Raw genomic sequence first — 16,858 nt, 5'->3', positions numbered from 1 at the left:
TGTGCCTCTGAGAATCAGGTTCAGCCCATTTGAGTTTCTGGCCATTTGGGATGGTAGCCAAGCTGGAAGGAACATATTAACAAAAATGTCCATAAAAGAGTGAGAAAGTTTCTCTGGTATTTAATAATTTTTTTTTTTGATTCCACATATTTTCCTGAGAATGACAATGACTAACAAGATCATTAGAGGGCCAAACATTTCATTGTCTGTGAACATCCCAAGTTCATTGACAGGGGAAATAGTATATTCAGAAGGAAAAGAAAATTATGCTCAACATTATAGATTCCATGCACCAAAATGATCTGGAATAGACCTGGTCACATTCCATTTCCAATCTCACAGTTCCATGGCAACAAATTGTCTATCGAGAAGGCCCCTTCTGACAGCTCAGGGAACACCACAACTTTGTCACAGAATGTTTCTTAATTTGGGGTTTGTAAAACTGACTGCTTTAGTTTGTAATTATAATGTCCTGACCCAGGGAGGAAGGGAGGGAGGAAGGGAGGGAGGGAGAGAGAGAGAGAGAGAGAGAGAGAGAGAGAGAGAGAGAGAGAGAGAGAGTTAGTTTCTGGGGTCAAAAAGGCTGAATTGGTAATACTTAGCTGCTCAGTCTGAATCTGGGCTAATTTTGTCTCATTCTGACTAGGTATGTATGAAACCTGTTGTTCTATCCTTATGGCTCTAACAAAACAAACTCATAAAAAGCATGTAAGGGAGAAATGGTTTATTTTAGCCTACAGTTCCAGGTAACAGACCACCACTAAGGAGAAGACTTAAGACCCCAATTCACGTCACAGCCACTGTCAAGAGCAGAAAGAAATGAACGCTTAGTGCTTAGTCAGCTGAGTTCACTCAGAACACCGTTTGCAGCACCCTGCCTAGAAACTGGGGCCGCCCACCCTTGGTTGGGTCTTCCGATAGCAATCAGTTTCCCTAAGACAATCCCTCACAGACAAGCACACAGGTCAACCCCTGTAGACATCATTCCGAGACACTTTCTGTCCAGCTGATTCTAGATGTTGCTAAGGGGACCATGTAAGCCAGCCTGTTGTACACGGAGAGGCCTGAGCCCCACCGGGAGAGTTTCTGAGTCTCAGGAGGACCGAAGAACATGCGTTATAACACATTCTCAGGGGAATCTGTTGCTTGCTGGCCTAGGAACGGCACCATGAGAATCTCTACTACAGTGCAGCAAGTGTAGACACTTCAACGTATATATATGGGCCAAGTAGTACCACCTCAGACTAAATATGATTTGGATTTAAGATCTTTTTGGATTTTGGAATATTTGGAGGCACATAATGATAAATCTTGAGGGTTTGTCCATACAATAATTTTTAATTTTTTTTCCATACTTCTATAGGAGACTAGAGATGATCTGATGTAACATTTTGTAATAATTATGTGCACTTTGCCTGAAACTTATCACGAGGTTAGGTGAGAAATTTTTGACTTGTGCTATCATGCTGACTCTGGGAATATTTCAAGTTTTTTGGAGCATTTCAGATATCAGATTTTAGGATTAGGTTCTCTCAATCCATTGACAAGGCAGTTTATTAAAATGAAATTTAATCAACTGTGAAATAAATTAAAAGCAATTAATCTTTTGAAAAATGCTTCGATGCCTTAACCCTTCACAATTTGTTTATACATATTATATATACTAAAGTATATACATAAAATTGTGTGTGTCTACATCTCATCCCCTGGTTCCTTGCACTACAACCTCCATCTGTGTTGGTCCAGCCTCTTAGCTGGACAACCAGAAACCTCTAACATGGGAAATCTTTTCCTTCTTGGGTTTCCCCCCCGTCTTTGCTTAAACCATAAGCCAAACCTCAGCAGAATCATCTTTCAAATTGTTTGAGCAGTACTGTCTTGTCAGGATTAGTACTTAGAGACATTTCCATTGAAAACGATCTTTTTAGAGCCCATGGGTGAATAGTTTGCTTTAGGATGAGTAATGTTCATTGCAGACATCCTATATTCAAAGGATGAGTCGGTGAATTTAGTCATGAATGCTAGCAAAGGAATATTTGAGTATCTAGTTTTGTTCTGAAAGGGAATAGGATTTCTTCTTTAAATGCAGTTTGATTGGTTGATCCTCATATTCTGGCACCATATAGTCATCATAAAAGACATCCTTTTATGGTGCCTCTGTGATTAAACTTTAAAGAAACCCCCTCCCCCTATGTATCCAGTTTAGATCGTAGGTAGAATCCACCCTCTAGTGGCCAAAAGCAACATGGAAAAAGTCATAAGAAAAAAAAAAAGGGAAGGAAGGATTGCATATACTTTTTTTGCATGTGACTAGGTTGTAACCTAGCTCTGAACACAATCTTAAGAGAATTCTTTTCAGGCCAATGTTTACGTCAACAGATTGCAAGAAAATTCTCAAGGTACATAGCATGCACTTCTGTGTAGCAGGTGCATTACAGAGCTCACTTGACTTTTGATCCTCTTTGTAACCACGGCTGTGCCGTTCACACATCATCAGCTATGGCATGGATGGCATGATTCTTTGTTTGTCCTTACATGTCTTTTGAAGGAGAATTCTGCTTGTTGCTATAAATAGATTGTTGGTGGTTTGCTCTAGTCCAGTGCATTTCTCCTTCAAATATGATTTATGATTTACACACTTAATCTAGAGAAACTTTTGGGCTTTAAACAAAAATGTCCCCATTGCTTGACTAATATAATTCTTGTTTTTAAACGCATTTTCTTTATTAGTGATTCCTCTTGGTGTGGTGGCTGCTTCCTTTGTCTGAATAAGGCTTATCCTTTGCTTTATAGACTTTGAGAGTTCCCCTCATCCCATCTCCTAAAATGTCTATAGTGAAGTCAGGCCTTTTCTTGTTATTTCCTATCGTCTCACTGTTCAGCAGGAATTAGCCATAGAATGTGGTCATCATTTCCCTTGTAACATGAGGCAGTACTTACATTTGCCATGTTATATAACATCAAGAAAGTGGGGATGATAAAATCATTCATATTACACAAATAGCATACTTCTGCTACGGAAAATCGTAAAATTTGAAGTGTAAACTTAAATATATATAACCAAACAACCGTTGTCAGTTTTGGAAAATATTTTCCCAGGCATTTTAATGCATATTTGCTCAAACCAGACATATGCAAAAAGAGAACTCTTCTGCATTTATGAACACACAGGTTACTCTGTCCTAGGATTTTCTTAGCAGATTTAATTCATCAGTGTGACCAGGCATCTTTTTATTTACTGATCTGTGTCTTGAAAAGCATAAAATGAACCATTGTGAAGAGAAAATGCAGAATGTGCGCTCGGGTATTGAGCAATGATTCAAATTCTACTTCCTAGTGGGAAACCAGATCCATCCTGGAGGTTACTCTCTGGAGATGAGGCTGTAGAAAAGTGGGTTTTGAAAAAGTCAGAGGTAAATGCATGTCTCGTATTAGAAAACTCCTGGCCTTTGAGTTGCTGGTTTGTGAGCTGGGCCAACCAGCTTGGCACTATGGAATGCTGAGCTAGTATTATCTGGTGGTTTTTTTTTTTCAGTGAGGTTGTGTGTGTGTGTGTGTGTGTGTTTGTGTGTGTGTGTGTGTTTGCTGCCTATGTGATGTGGTGCTTTAGAGCAATGGCATCTTTCAGTATTCAGATATTCAGAGCTTTTACAGTATGTGTGAACCTGCTCCTCTTTTCTAGAACATGACACCTAGGCTATCTGTTCAGATAATATTTGTACCTTGGGCCACATGACCACATAGCAAGAGGATCAGGCGCTTACTGCATGGCAGACATTGTGCTCGGAGCACTCTTGTGTCAGAACCTCATGGGCAGGGTCAAGCGCATGTCAGCCTCCTCCTTTGTTAGCATCGACTTCACTGTTTGGCAACAGAATCAGAATTCAGCACACCCTCTCATGAAAACAAACTCATTATTTTCTTCTCAGATTATCTGATTTTCCAAGAGAAACTGTCAGTCCCTTTTGTTCACTTAAGGTTAGCTTCTAGAAAGTGCTTTGCGTGTCTTCCTGCTCCCTCACTCTCTTCAGCCACTTCCCGCTAATGGATTTGACTGTGTTGGGAAGTTTATAGAACAAAACTCGGCCTCAGTAAATGCGCCCTCTTACAGCCCTCACAACTTTCTTGCGGAAGTCCAAGCTAAGCTAAAGCAGAAGCCTGGAGTGGCCCTCATACTCTCTCTCCTTTTCACAGTCTGCTCTTCACTAGGTGTTTCTGGTTTACCTTTTATGTAGCTCTTAGCAATGCCCTGGCACCACCCTCAAACTTGTTGGGATCCCTGTTCATTGTGGCAGCCTCCTCAGTGGTCCATCTCCTCCCAAGTGTTTAAAGAAATGCTCTGCTCTGTAAAAGGAAGCCATCACCCAACACCTCTCAGTACCCCTGGGCTCCCTGCCTTAAGTGATTTTCATTTGAAAGCTCACAGACCCTCTTATTAACAGAATAGGATTATATCCTTCATGCCTATCTCTTAACTACCATGGGTGAGGTGGAGGATTTGATCTTCTGGGAACTGGCCTAGACTTGAATCTTAAGTCATAGACGTTCCATTTACCTGCTCACACAGAAAAGAGGCGAAAACTTAGTGTCCTTAAAGAAACCTCCCCATGTCTCACTGACTACAGTTTGACTGCAAAGTAAAAACACAGAAACAAGAGAGGTCTTTCAAGCTGCCTTTGCCCTGAATCCAGGTAGAGCTGGGGCCTGAGCAGCGAGTCTTGGCCTGTTTGGCTTGAGCATATGGCTGCTGGGTTTGGGTGATCTCGCCAGGTTTCTTCCTTTGAGTCAGCACGAAGCACGGATCGCCCCCTTCTTCCCCCAAGGTGACAGGAATGGATGAGTTGCTGGGATTTGTCACACGATGTGTGAAAGCCATCTGGCTACAACCAGAGCCTCAGAGTTTGGAAGTTTTCAGGGGGTGACAACATGACGGGCCAGGCGAGGAGAACTAAGGAGTAAACAGTGTGGGCGGCAGCCATCTTACGCTGGTGTTTAAATGATGTGGAGCCTGTGGGGGGAAGGTGAAGAACTGGCCCTGGGAAGTCTTGCTTCCCAGTGGAGCGAGTCCGGTGAGCACCACTTCAGACCAGAACTGCAGGTGTTTGGGAGCATTCCCTTCTCCCGTTGAGAGTCCCCCACATCTGTGTTGAGCTTCTGAGACAGTCACTCGTGGTAGATTGTGGTCTCCTTGCCTGAAAAGTAGGAGTAACCCTTCCAGGAAGATGGCTCCACCAGCCAGCCCATTTCCTGGGGTGGGTGAGGCCAGAGAACCCCCAGATCTCAGGGTTCTTTAGAGGTACAGAACCAATAGTGTGTGTGTGTGTGTGTATGTGTGTGTGTGTTCATCAGAGGGATTTGTTAGATTGGCTTATGCAGCTGGAAGATGGGATAGTCCAGAATGGCTGTTGACCTGGGAGAAGCAGAAAACTCAATAGCTTCAGTTTAGACAGCTCCATACTCATACTAGGGTCCTAGAAACTCCTTGGAGGGTTGACTGGTGTGCTACTGCATTAAAACAAGGAAGAAACTGCAGCTTGATATCCATGGACAGTGACAGCAGCTGTAAGTTCCCCTTCTCAGGAAGAGCTTGCACACAATGACTGGCTTCCTGTGTGTGGTGGTTTGAATAAGAATGGCCCTCATAGGCTAGGGAGTGAAATTCTTTGAAAGGGTAGAAGGTATGATGTTATTGAAGGAAGCCTGTCATTGGGAGTGGACTTTGAGGTTTCACAAGCCCATACCAGGCCCAGGCTCTCTCTTTCTCTCTCTCTTTGAAACTGTAAGCAAGCCTCCAATTAAACGCTTTCTTTCCTAAGAGTTGCCTTGGTCATGGTGTCTCTTCTCAATAATGGAGCAGAAACTAAGACACGGCTTCTTCTTGCAGCCTGTCAGGTACTCGGGCCTGTGGGGTGGTTTTAGATTCACATTCATGGCCTGTCCTTTTCCTTCATTTGTTTGTCTCCTTGTCCAGCTTCTCTGGTAATGCCCTCCTACAGACATGCTTCTCTCATCCTGGAGACATCTCTTCATGCAGTCAACTTGATAACCAAGAATTCTCATCACATCCAGGCTGGTGGCAGAACGGCAATAGACTTCTCAGTACCTCAGAACCCCTAATAGGGGTGCTAGGCTTACTCTTGCCATAATCCCATTGGTTGATATAAACTTAGTTCCAGATGAATCCAGTGTCCATCTCCTCTTCTGAACCAGCATTGCTGGGGAGCATCATCCAAGCCTGCTTTATAATCAGATTTCAGTGGCAGATGCAGCCTGGGGACTGTTGCTCAGTCTCTTTTTTCTTTGATAATTTTTTGTTCACCCTTTGCAACAATCTGAAACCTTCATGTCCCCAACTACCTTCAAATCATCCTCGCCTTAACGAATCTAGGATGGTGGCTCTCAAAATGAACTTCTGCCCTTCAGATCATGACTGGAGACGGTTGGGTCATCACCTCTGGAGTAAGAATGCTGCTGAGATCCAGTGCATAGGAGTCAGGGCTGTGCCTGACACCCTACAATTTACAGGAAAGCACCCAACAGTGAAGTGTGATAGGCTCCAAAATATCAATACAGTGTCTCATTTCCTGGCCCCACGAATATTTGCATCTATTCCAGAGTCCCCAGTGGATGGCCTGACACCATGTGCCAAGCTCTTTCTGAATGGTCACCCTTTGGTGTCTGCAGGACAGGGCTCTAGCATACAAATATAACATCCAAGATCTGAAGATGCGCAAGCCCCTTGTAGAAAATAATATTGTATTCGCACACAATCTATGCACTTCCTTTTGTGTATTTAAACCATCTCTATTTATTTTATGCTTCCTAGTATTATGTAAATAGTACATAAATGCTTGCTTTGCTGTGTTATTATTATTTAGGGAGAATATAATTCTGTATATGTTTAGTCGAATACTACTGTTCTTCCAAATAGTATTTAACTGTGGTAGGCTGAGTCCCTGGTTGTGGAACCTACAGACATAGAGGACAGGATGTACTATGGGTTCAGCATGGGTACGCTGGGATGATTCATGTCCCACATGGAGTAAAGAGAGATGGTACTGAGAAGGGCATGTGGTATGTGACTTACGTAGATGGTTTACTTTGGTAACTTCCCATGAAAAGTTTACAGGCCACAATTTACTGTGGGTCAATGAGACTGCAAAAACCAAAACTCCAGATAAGGGGAGAGTACTGCAGAGACATAATTAAGAAGTCCTGAATTGGGGTGTTATGGGTGAATTGTATCCCTCCCCAAATTCATGTTTGGAAGTTCTGACTCCAATGTGATTATCTATGGAGACAGGGTGATGAAAGGAGTTGTGGGGACAGCTCAGGTATGAAGTACTTGCTGTGGAAACATGAGGACCTGAGCTTGGGCTCAGAACCTACCCGATGGCTCACACAGTGCTGGGGGGCAGGGGAGAGCGCAGTGAGACAGGTAGAGCCCTGGAGCTCGCTGGCCAGCCAGGCAACACCGTCTCAAAAAAACCCCAAGGTTAACAGCACTGAGGAATGACATCTGAGGTTGACCTCTAATCTCTGCACACATATGCAAACATGTGCATGCTATTACAAGCATGTACACACATGAACAGATGGGGAAAGAGGTCATTAAAGTTCAAAAGGATCCCAAGGGTGAGGTTGTAACCCAGTAGCTATAGTGGAATACCCTAGTAGTTTTCGTTGGCAGGGGAAAGACTGTACGATGATCCAGCAAGAGGTGGCTACCTACCAGCTGAGGACAGATCAACCCGATGCCCTTGTTCTTGGACTTCCATTCTGTAGAACCATGAGAATTCAGTTCCTGTTATTTAACCTATCCAGTCTGTGTTGCTTTGTTGTGGCTGCCCTAGCAGATAGACACACTAGACAATGTATTTTTGGACAACGTTGGGGAAGTAGGAAGAGCACATAGGATTTAATGTGTGGTCGTGATCAACTTCTTTACCCTTAACTTTTCATTTTTAAGTTGGGACTAGTTATGCCCTTTCATGGTTGCTTTGTTCTGGGTACAGGGTTTCATTAGGCCCACACTGGCCTCGAACTCACTGTGTAGCTGAGGATGACCTTGAACTTTTCATCTTCCTGCTTCTGCCTCCCAGTGCTGGGATTATTGGTATACACTGCCATACCTGGTTCATGTGGTGCTGGGAATGGAATCCAGGGCTTCTTGAATGCTAGGCAAAGCTCTCTACTGACTGAGATACATACTTCCTTTTGGGTTTTGATAAAGATTCAGCAGCGCATGCAAAGGACCTGTCTTAGTTACTATTCTACTGCTGTGAAGAGACACCATGACCAAGGCAGATTATAACACAGACCATCTATCTGGGGCTTGCTTACCTTTTCGGAGGGTTAGCCTATGACTATCATGGAAGAGACTGTGGTGGCAGGCAGGCACGGCACTGAAGCAGTAACTGAGAACTTACATCATGAGCTTCCTGCAGGAGACAGAAAAAGAGAAACTGGACCTGGGGTGGGTTTTTGAAACCTCAAAGCCCACCCTCAGTGACACACCTCCTCTAAGAAGGCCACACCTCTTAATCCTTCCTAAACAGTGTACCTCCTTGGGACCGAACATTTCATTGCATGGACCTTTGGGGGCTGTTCTCATTTAAACCCCTGCAGGGCCTGACACCAAAGCAGGCACTCCTCACTTGCTATTGGGCTTTGAGAACCTTGCAGGTAGAGACCTTGCTATGCAGCTTTGTGTCTGGGGCACCTAGGACTCCTGGAATGTCATAGGCACATGCGAGCTGTCGGGAGCATTTTGGATCCAGGAACATTGTTCCGATTTGGTGGATTTCCATCCAAGACATGCCTGGCATGGTTGTGAACACTGCAGCTACAGCCTTAGCTTCCTGTTCCTGTTCTAGTAGAGGAGGAAGTGGTAAGAGCTCAGTTGGTGATTTCAGACACTTCCAAATGGTAAGATGGAGATCAATGTAGAGAATTGGCTTCACGTTGCAAGGCTGGGGTGATGGCTCAGTAGGGAAAGTGCTGGCTATTCATACTTGAGGACCCAACTTCAGATCCTCAGAATCCATATGAAGTGCCAGGAACAGCAAGCAGCAAGTGTCTGTAGACTAAGCAGGCAAGGGCAAGACAGGCTGATCTCTGGAGCTCATGGGCCATCCAGTCTAGCTGATCAAGTAAGCTCCCGGTTCAGAGACAGACCTTGTCTGTGGCACACGCTCACACGCATGCATGATCGCACTCACAAAGGTACACCCTCTCCTGGTGTTCGACTTTATCACACTCTGCTTTATTACCATGAGACAGGATTTCATCCTGAGCATGAGTGACCAGCAAGCCCCAGTGTCTCTGCCCCTGTCCTGTCTCTGCCCCTGCCCCACAGTGCCGATGTCACAAGTGTGTGCTGCTACAGTGGGATTTTTTTTTAAAATGTGGGTGCTAAGATCTGAACTCAGATCTCTATGCTTGTGTAGCAGGTGCCCTTATCCACAGAAACATCTCTCCAGCCTCTTCTATTAAAAAATATTCATTGGACTAGCCATAGTTTTCAAACCCTGGGCTTACTGCCCTGGGCTAATTTGCTTCTCTGAATTAATTATCAGCAGGGGGTGGCCGCCTCATTTCTCAGAGTCCCTGTCTTTTGGAAGGAATGCATTTTAATTCAAACAGTACAACTTAGGGCTCTTTGGCAACTGTGTAAAGAGTGCCTTGACATTTCTGTAAAGGGATTTAAATGTTACTGTCTCTGAAGAAGCAATTTTAGACTAGGAAACCTTTACCCCCACCCCCACCCAGGCAAGGAAGAAAAATAGCTCCAGCTTAATTATATCTGTGAAATAACTTCCACGTTTGCTTTTCATGATGCTACTGGAAGATAATGGTACCCTTTGTAAATTACAAAATAATTATGGATAATTTCATAAAACTTGCTTTGGATTTTTGTCCATGTAAATGACACCTCACTTTCCAGGACAAGGATACGTGCAGAGTCATTTATTATCCTTCGTGATTGATAAAAGATCTGCTGGAGAGCAAACAGTTGGAACAGTGCTACCCAGGTTGGTCTCTCGTGGGCATATAAGGTCTTTTTGGTAGGCGTGGGGTCACACCCAGGTTGTGTATGCAAGGCAAGTGATCTTCCAGCTGAGTTATATCCCTCGCAAAAGTCCTTATAACTAGGAAAAGGAGCCCAAAGACATTGAATGCTCTCTCTCTCTCTCTCTCTCTCTCTCTCTCTCTCTCTCTCTCTCTCTGTGTGTGTGTGTGTGTGTGTGTGTGTGTGTGTGTCTGTGTCTGTGTACAGGTACATGCGCCCATATATGTATGAGTGTGGAGAGTGTGGAGGCCATTTGTGTTGTTCCTCAGGCACTGCCTTCCTCTTCTTCTTCTTCTTCTTCTTCTTCTTCTTCTTCTTCTTCTTCTTCTTCTTCTTCTTCTTCTTCTTCTTCTTCTTCTTTTCCTTCTTCTTCCCCTCCTCCTCCTCCTCCTCCTCTTCCTTCTCCTCCTCCTCCTCCTTCTTCTTCCTCTTCTTGACAAGATGTCTTAGTATTACCATTGCTGTGATGAAACACCATGACCAAAAGCAGGCTGAGGAGGAAAGGGTTTATTTGACTTATGCTTCCATTATCACTGAAGGAAGTCAGGACAGGAACTCGAACAGGGGAGGAACCTGGAAACAGGAGCAGATGCAGAGACTGTGAAGGGGTGATATTTACTAACTTACTCTTCATGGCTTGCTCAGCCTGCTTTCTTATAGAACCCAGGACCACCAGTCTAGGGATGACACCACCCACAATGGGCTGGCCCCTCCCACATTAACTCCTATTTAAGATAATGCTCTACAGTCTTGCCTACAGCCTGATTTTTTTTCTAAAGTATAGCTTCCATTTTATTTTTCCAAGATATTTTCTTCTTCTGTTCTTATGAAGCCACCTCTTTATTTGGGCTTTGGTGGAAGCTGTCGTGCAGAACTAGCAGGTCTATATCATGGTGGAGGGGTTGGTCCTTCCAGACTTCAGGAGATCGATTTCTTACTACCATGCCATTTGTAAATGGCATGGCTCACACAGTAACGCAGCTTGATGTAGAGCTTGGGAACACATAAGAATCAAAGACACCTGCTTTGGCTTTGTCCCTGACAATAGCATCTTCTACAATGTTCTGAACGATTAACTTCTTAATGGCCTTGTCCTTGGGCACACACCGGACACAATCATGTGGTAAATTGGCTACACATGGCTGCTGCCCTTTTTGTATGATGATCATTTCTTCTTCTCCTTTTTTTTTTCTTTTTAACCAAGACCCGAGAGCATACAGTCTGATCTTACAGAGACATTTTCTCAATCGAGGTTCCCCCCTCAGATGCGTATAGCTTGTGTCAAGTCAACATAAAGCTAGTGAGCACACAGGGCCTCTCGCTGGCCTGGAATGTGCCAAGTAGGCTATGCTGGCTGGCCAGCAAGCTGCAAGGATCCATCTGTTTCTACCTCCCTAGTACTGGGTTTACAAATGTGTGTCACCATGCCTGGCTTTTTAAATGTGAGTTCTGGAGAGTAAACTCAGGTTCTTGTGTTTGCAAGGCAAACAATTTCCATGGCTGAGCCATCTCCCCAGCCCCTAGTTCATGAGATATAACATATTTATTGTGATAAGAAGCAGAGTGGTCTCCCTTCTTAGCAAGACTATAAAGGTACATTGCAGAAGCGCTTGCCATTAGCCTACTGATACATGGCACATTCTTATTGTCTACTCATGCTATATCACTGAAACTACACTAGACATTGGCCAGCAGCTCCCAACTTCCCCTCCTTACACTCCTGGAAACCATTTTTCTATGCTTCGCTTCTGTGAGTTTGACCTCTAGCTGTAGGATTGCACAGTTTTTGTCCTTCTGTCATACCTAGCATGATGTCCAGGTGGTCCATATTGTAGCTGCTGATAAGATTTTCTTCCTCTTATATCCCAAATAGCATTCTGTTGTGTGGACACAGCACATTTTCGTTAGGTTTTTGTCACCTTTTTGGGTATTACGAATAATGCTGCACTGGATGGAGGGGTGCTACTATTTCCCTGAGATTCTGCTTTTAATTCTAATGGATAAACACATAGAAATGGGATTGCCTAATTATATAACATTTTTTATTTTCAACCCTTGAAGAACCTGAAAATTCTTTTCCTTGCATCTGTACCACCTTATGTTCCCACCAACACTGCAGCAGAGTTCTGTGATGGTTAAGGCTAACTAATGGTCAAAGGTTAACAGTCAACTTAACACAATCTAAGGTCATCTAGAAAGTCTCAGTCAAAGATCGCCTAAGTTGTCTAAGTTAGGCTAGCCAATGGGGGTCTTGACCACTTTAATTAAAGTGTGAAGACCTGCCTACTGTGGGTGGCACCATTCCCTAGGCTCCTGGGTTGTGTAAGAATGGAGAAAGGAAGCTGAGCACTAGCCCGCACACACATTCATTGCTTTTTGCTCTTGACTGGGTGTTACTAGTTTTGAGCCCCTACCTCCATGATTTCTCTGCCATGATAAACTCTGTCCTTGAATCAGGAGCCAAATGAACCCTTTCTCTCTTAAGTTGTTTTGGTTTGGTATTTTATCCCAGCAACAGGAAAGGAAACTAAGATGGGTCCCAGTTTCTTCCTGTTTTCAACAACTCTCATAACTCTCTGCTGTTTTTCTTTCACTGATGGGCACCCTAACAGGTGTGATGTGGTTTCTCAACGTAGTTTTAACTTTTACCTTCTTGATCATTAGTGATGTTGATGATCCCTTCGTATACCTGCTCACCATTACTAGTGCTTTGTACCACACACAAAAATCATATTATTTTTTTAAAAAAATAAATGACTTAGCATAAGATTTTAAACAATAACACTATTGGAAGAAAACAGCTAGGAAATCCTTCATAGTTCTTGGCAATGATGTCTGGAATACGACATCAAAAAGCATAGGTCACAGTGATGACCTATCTATGAAGAGTTGATAGTAACTATTTACTGTTGGCAAGTTGTTGGGTTTCTGTGTTATGGTGGAAACAGGTACAGACAATCCATAGATGGATGGATGTGCCAAACAGCCTGGGTCGGATTCTGCTTGTAGTCTATTGCTTGCTGAAGACTTTGACTCAAGACTTTCGTGCCTGTGTACTGTTAGATGCTGAGCCAGTTCTCCTCAGCTGATGCCAGGAACAGCACCCACGCCCATCACGATAACAAAATGTCAAATGTCCTCTAGGGGACAAAGTCACTGTGAGTTGTTACCCTCTTATCTAATTGGCTGAGATAACCTGATAAAGACTCCAAGGAGATGCTTTCCTAGGATTCCAAGGTGTAGGAGAAGGTAGAAGAAGAGTCAAAAAACCCCTGGTGTATTTGTCTTAGGAAGGTCAAGGTTACCTCAAGGGGTCCATTATCAAGACCTAAATTTGGGAAGTGGTTCAAAAATAACTCTGCGATGGTAACACAGCTGCAAAGTGCTCTGTTAATAATGCAAATATGAGCTTAACCTACTTTTGTGATAGGCACAAGAAGCGTCCTCGAACACACTAGCCTGCTCTAATGGAACTCTCTGAGTCTGAGGGCCTTCTGTGTGTCAGAAAGGCTGGGGTATTGGGTAGAGACAGCCAGCAACTCCAATTCCCACTTGGGCAAAGGTTTATTTTTTTTGGCTTATCTGAATTCAGAACAAACATAGGCAGAGGGAATTTTGAAAGCCCTAACATGGTTCTCATTGTTTGGTCAGGGCCAGACAAAAATGGCCTGTTTTCACGGCAAATTGGCAATAACATGTGTTTTTGAAAGTTGGAAACAGTATAATGCCTCATTTCAGAGAATAGTGTCTTCTTGTCTTGCAGAGTAAACACCTGTTTTGCAAAATAGGAGCATAAAAGCTGGCTTTATAAAAATGGTTGGGTTTCTTTTCTTCATTCTTATTTTTTCTCCAGTAATTAAAAATTAAGTATATTTTTTAATCGTATAACATATAGATTTGTGTTTTTAAACAAACAAACATACAGTGGCAAAACAATCTCCCATCTCAACAGGAACTTCGGGTAGGTCCTTTTGAGTTCACTTTCTGTTTGGATTAGAGGGAAAGAGACTGTCCGTCTCTAATGACAGTTTCTTCAGATAAGTGCACTTTTCTTACTAACAAGGAGAAGTAGTGTGGACGTTGTCCTTGAAAGGAGCTGCTTGCTGTCATGTGCAGGACATACTGCTGCTCTCAGATGTCCCTCGTGGCCAGAGTTGACACATTTGGTGGCTGACTTTTCCAGTGCCCAAAGCCTTGGGATCATAAGGGGGAGGCCAGTAAGTGGGGCTAAGTGGATCATTTCTTCTTTCCTTGGGGGCCACAGAAAATACGTGAAGAACTATACTTCTCAATAGTCACATTTCCATTTACCCCAAGGAACCCGGCCCCTTAAGCCCCTCCTGCCTGGCCCCATAGCTTCTACTGAAGACCCGGTTACCTTCTTTGTAGATGGACAGAACGTAGGATCTGATGGGGTGCATCTGACAACATCCTTTTTTCTCTGTCCCCCAGGTTACCATGGGCTCTACTGTGAGGAAGAATACAACGAGTGCCTGTCTGCCCCTTGCCTGAATGCTGCCACCTGCAGGGACCTTGTCAATGGCTATGAGTGTGTGTGCCTGGCAGAATACAAAGGTGAGCCATTTCTCATGACTTCTTGGCGCTAAATGACCACGCCACATGGAGCTCTCAACTTAGTAGGTAAGCCCCTGATTGGGGCATGGGTTTGTTTATAATCAAAGCCAAATACTCTGGCTAGGATGGTGGAGGGGTCCCGGGAGTCCCATTTGTAAGCCTCAGACTTCCTTCTGATAAGCTGAGAAACCCGGTTCCTGCCTTTTTCTTTTTCATATGAATTTCAGTCTGTTTAACTCATATAAATGTAGACCCTGAAAGGGTTGTTAAGGTCTGCAGGCAGGGACAGGTCAAAGGTCATGGCTGGGAACAAGAAAAAAGTGTGGTGTTCACTATGGCTTGTTGGGTAAAAACAGTATGCCCTTGGTGGGGAATGGGGAAGCCACATGTTTTGGCTAAGATGTGAGTTCGTATTAAACAAGTCAATTGGGAGGCAAATGTTAGTTCATCTGATTGGATGCCTGTTAATGTCACCCTGGAAGAACAGCCAACATTGACGGGGTAGTTACAGAGCGTGGAACACCTTCTAAGCATGCAAATGCATCAACTCATTGAATCCTATTGGCAGCCCCACAAGGCAGATGGTAATGTTATCTGTTATGAGTTAACCAGTGTGGTTTGGTTCCTAAAGCCCTTCTCCCTGCCTTCACCTTGGCTTCAAGCCATGGTGTGTGGATGATGTGGGTTCATCTAAGCCCAGATGGTCAAGTTTGAGAGCCACAGCTCCTAACAGCTACACCATGAATGCTGCTCGCTAGCTGTCTCACAGTTCCCTAAGCCAGAACACCAGGGCTGGCTTAAATTTTTGAAATAATTTTGTGGTCCTATTTATATCCATTTCCCTTAACCTTTCACCTCCTCTTACTGCTTGCTTGAGTGCCTCCATTTGCCTGCCTCTTCCCGCTTCTCTTTCATGGCCCCTCCTCTACTTGGTGATCTTTCTGGAAAGCTTCAAGGACTGACACTCACCGAAGGACTCAGCAAGGGCTCTGAATGCAGTTAAAGTTGGGCCAAGTCTTTGTGTCCAGCACATCTGCTGTTTCATTTGGAATGGGATACCGGTGACAATGGAGAAGCATCCACTTCCTCAACACCACAAGGGCAGCCATGTTGGCTTATCTTTATGGCTTTTCAGCTTGGGGTCTATCTGAGCTTGGGAGGAAGAGGGAATCCATTTGATTCTGGAAAGGAGAACAAAAGGACAATGATGCTAGTGGCTTAGTTAGCCCATCTCAATCCTGCCACAGGTCTGCTGAGCCAGGACAAAGCCCTCAAATGGATTTTGGCCAATGATACAGAAATTTCCAGATCCTTCAGTAATAGGGCTCGTATGGGCAATAGGCTTCAAACAACTAAAACTACTAATATTCTTTAGTTTGGGGAGCAGATCTCGTCTTTATAATTAGCAAGATGATTAAGTAGATAGATCTGGAATATGTATGCTCTTCTCTCTTAGACCTGTAGCTCACACGGGCCTTACTAAGCAAGAAAAATGTGGTTGCATTTAAAAGCCTATCAATGGCTCTGAAAATTCAAGGGCTGCAATGTTAGCTTTTTCCATGCGGGTTCCACACATTCTGGGTGTTGCTGTCTATGTTGCTGCTCTAAAGTCACAGCATTTCTTCAGAAGCCCCGTGTGAAACTCCTCATTGCAAACACACGCCTGGCTCTCCTCTACAGGATAAAAGAAAACGATTATGTATAAAGTCTTCAAATATGCCCTCTCGTCCTTCTCTTCCTCTGCTGTGAGCCATGGCTCTCTAACTTGAGCTCACGTCAGCTTCTGCCAGCAGCTCTCTTGTAGAGCGCGACACCTCAACTTTCCAGCTTTTAATTCTAAGCTTAAAGTGGGGGCCAAGACTTTGCATTTCCGGCACATTCTCAGGTGCGCCTTTGCGAACTCCTCCCTGCATTGTATCTGAAATGGCAATTGCTAGAACGTTACTCTGTACAATGTCAGCTGGCCGTGCTCATTCTGCGTGAGTTCAGCACTTCCCTGTGTGCTCCGAGTTAGGAGCTTCCGTCTGTCTGAGAAGTTCCCCCAATTACCTTGCTGTTTGTCCATCTGCAGTATTGAACGTTCCCTTTATCATATAAGTCAATGCATCTCCTAGTGTAAGAAAGTGAAGACTCTAGAAAGAAAGTAGCTGAAGCCCGTATTCAATGACCTTGATCCTGAGGTATAAGGTCGTGTGAAGATGAGGTTCTCGC

The 16,858-nt window shown here is 44.0% G+C and overlaps 1 protein-coding gene across 1 annotated transcript in view; it reads left to right on the top strand.

The window, feature by feature from the left end:
- The window catches only part of Dner (delta/notch like EGF repeat containing), a 297,016-nt gene that overhangs the window by 241,448 nt on the left and 38,710 nt on the right, over window positions 1-16,858 (top strand). Inside the window, exon 9 of the mRNA XM_048459360.3 lies at window positions 14,525-14,647. Coding sequence (XP_048315317.3) covers window positions 14,525-14,647 — 123 coding nt within the window. The remainder of the gene's footprint in view (window positions 1-14,524; window positions 14,648-16,858) is intronic.

This window comes from Myodes glareolus, chromosome 1, assembly GCF_982192425.1.
Source record: "Myodes glareolus chromosome 1, mMyoGla1.1, whole genome shotgun sequence".
Taxonomy (NCBI): Eukaryota; Metazoa; Chordata; class Mammalia; order Rodentia; family Cricetidae; genus Myodes; species Myodes glareolus.
The sequence above is the reverse complement of the archived record's forward strand: the minus strand, read 5'-3'. Positions and strand labels throughout refer to the sequence as shown.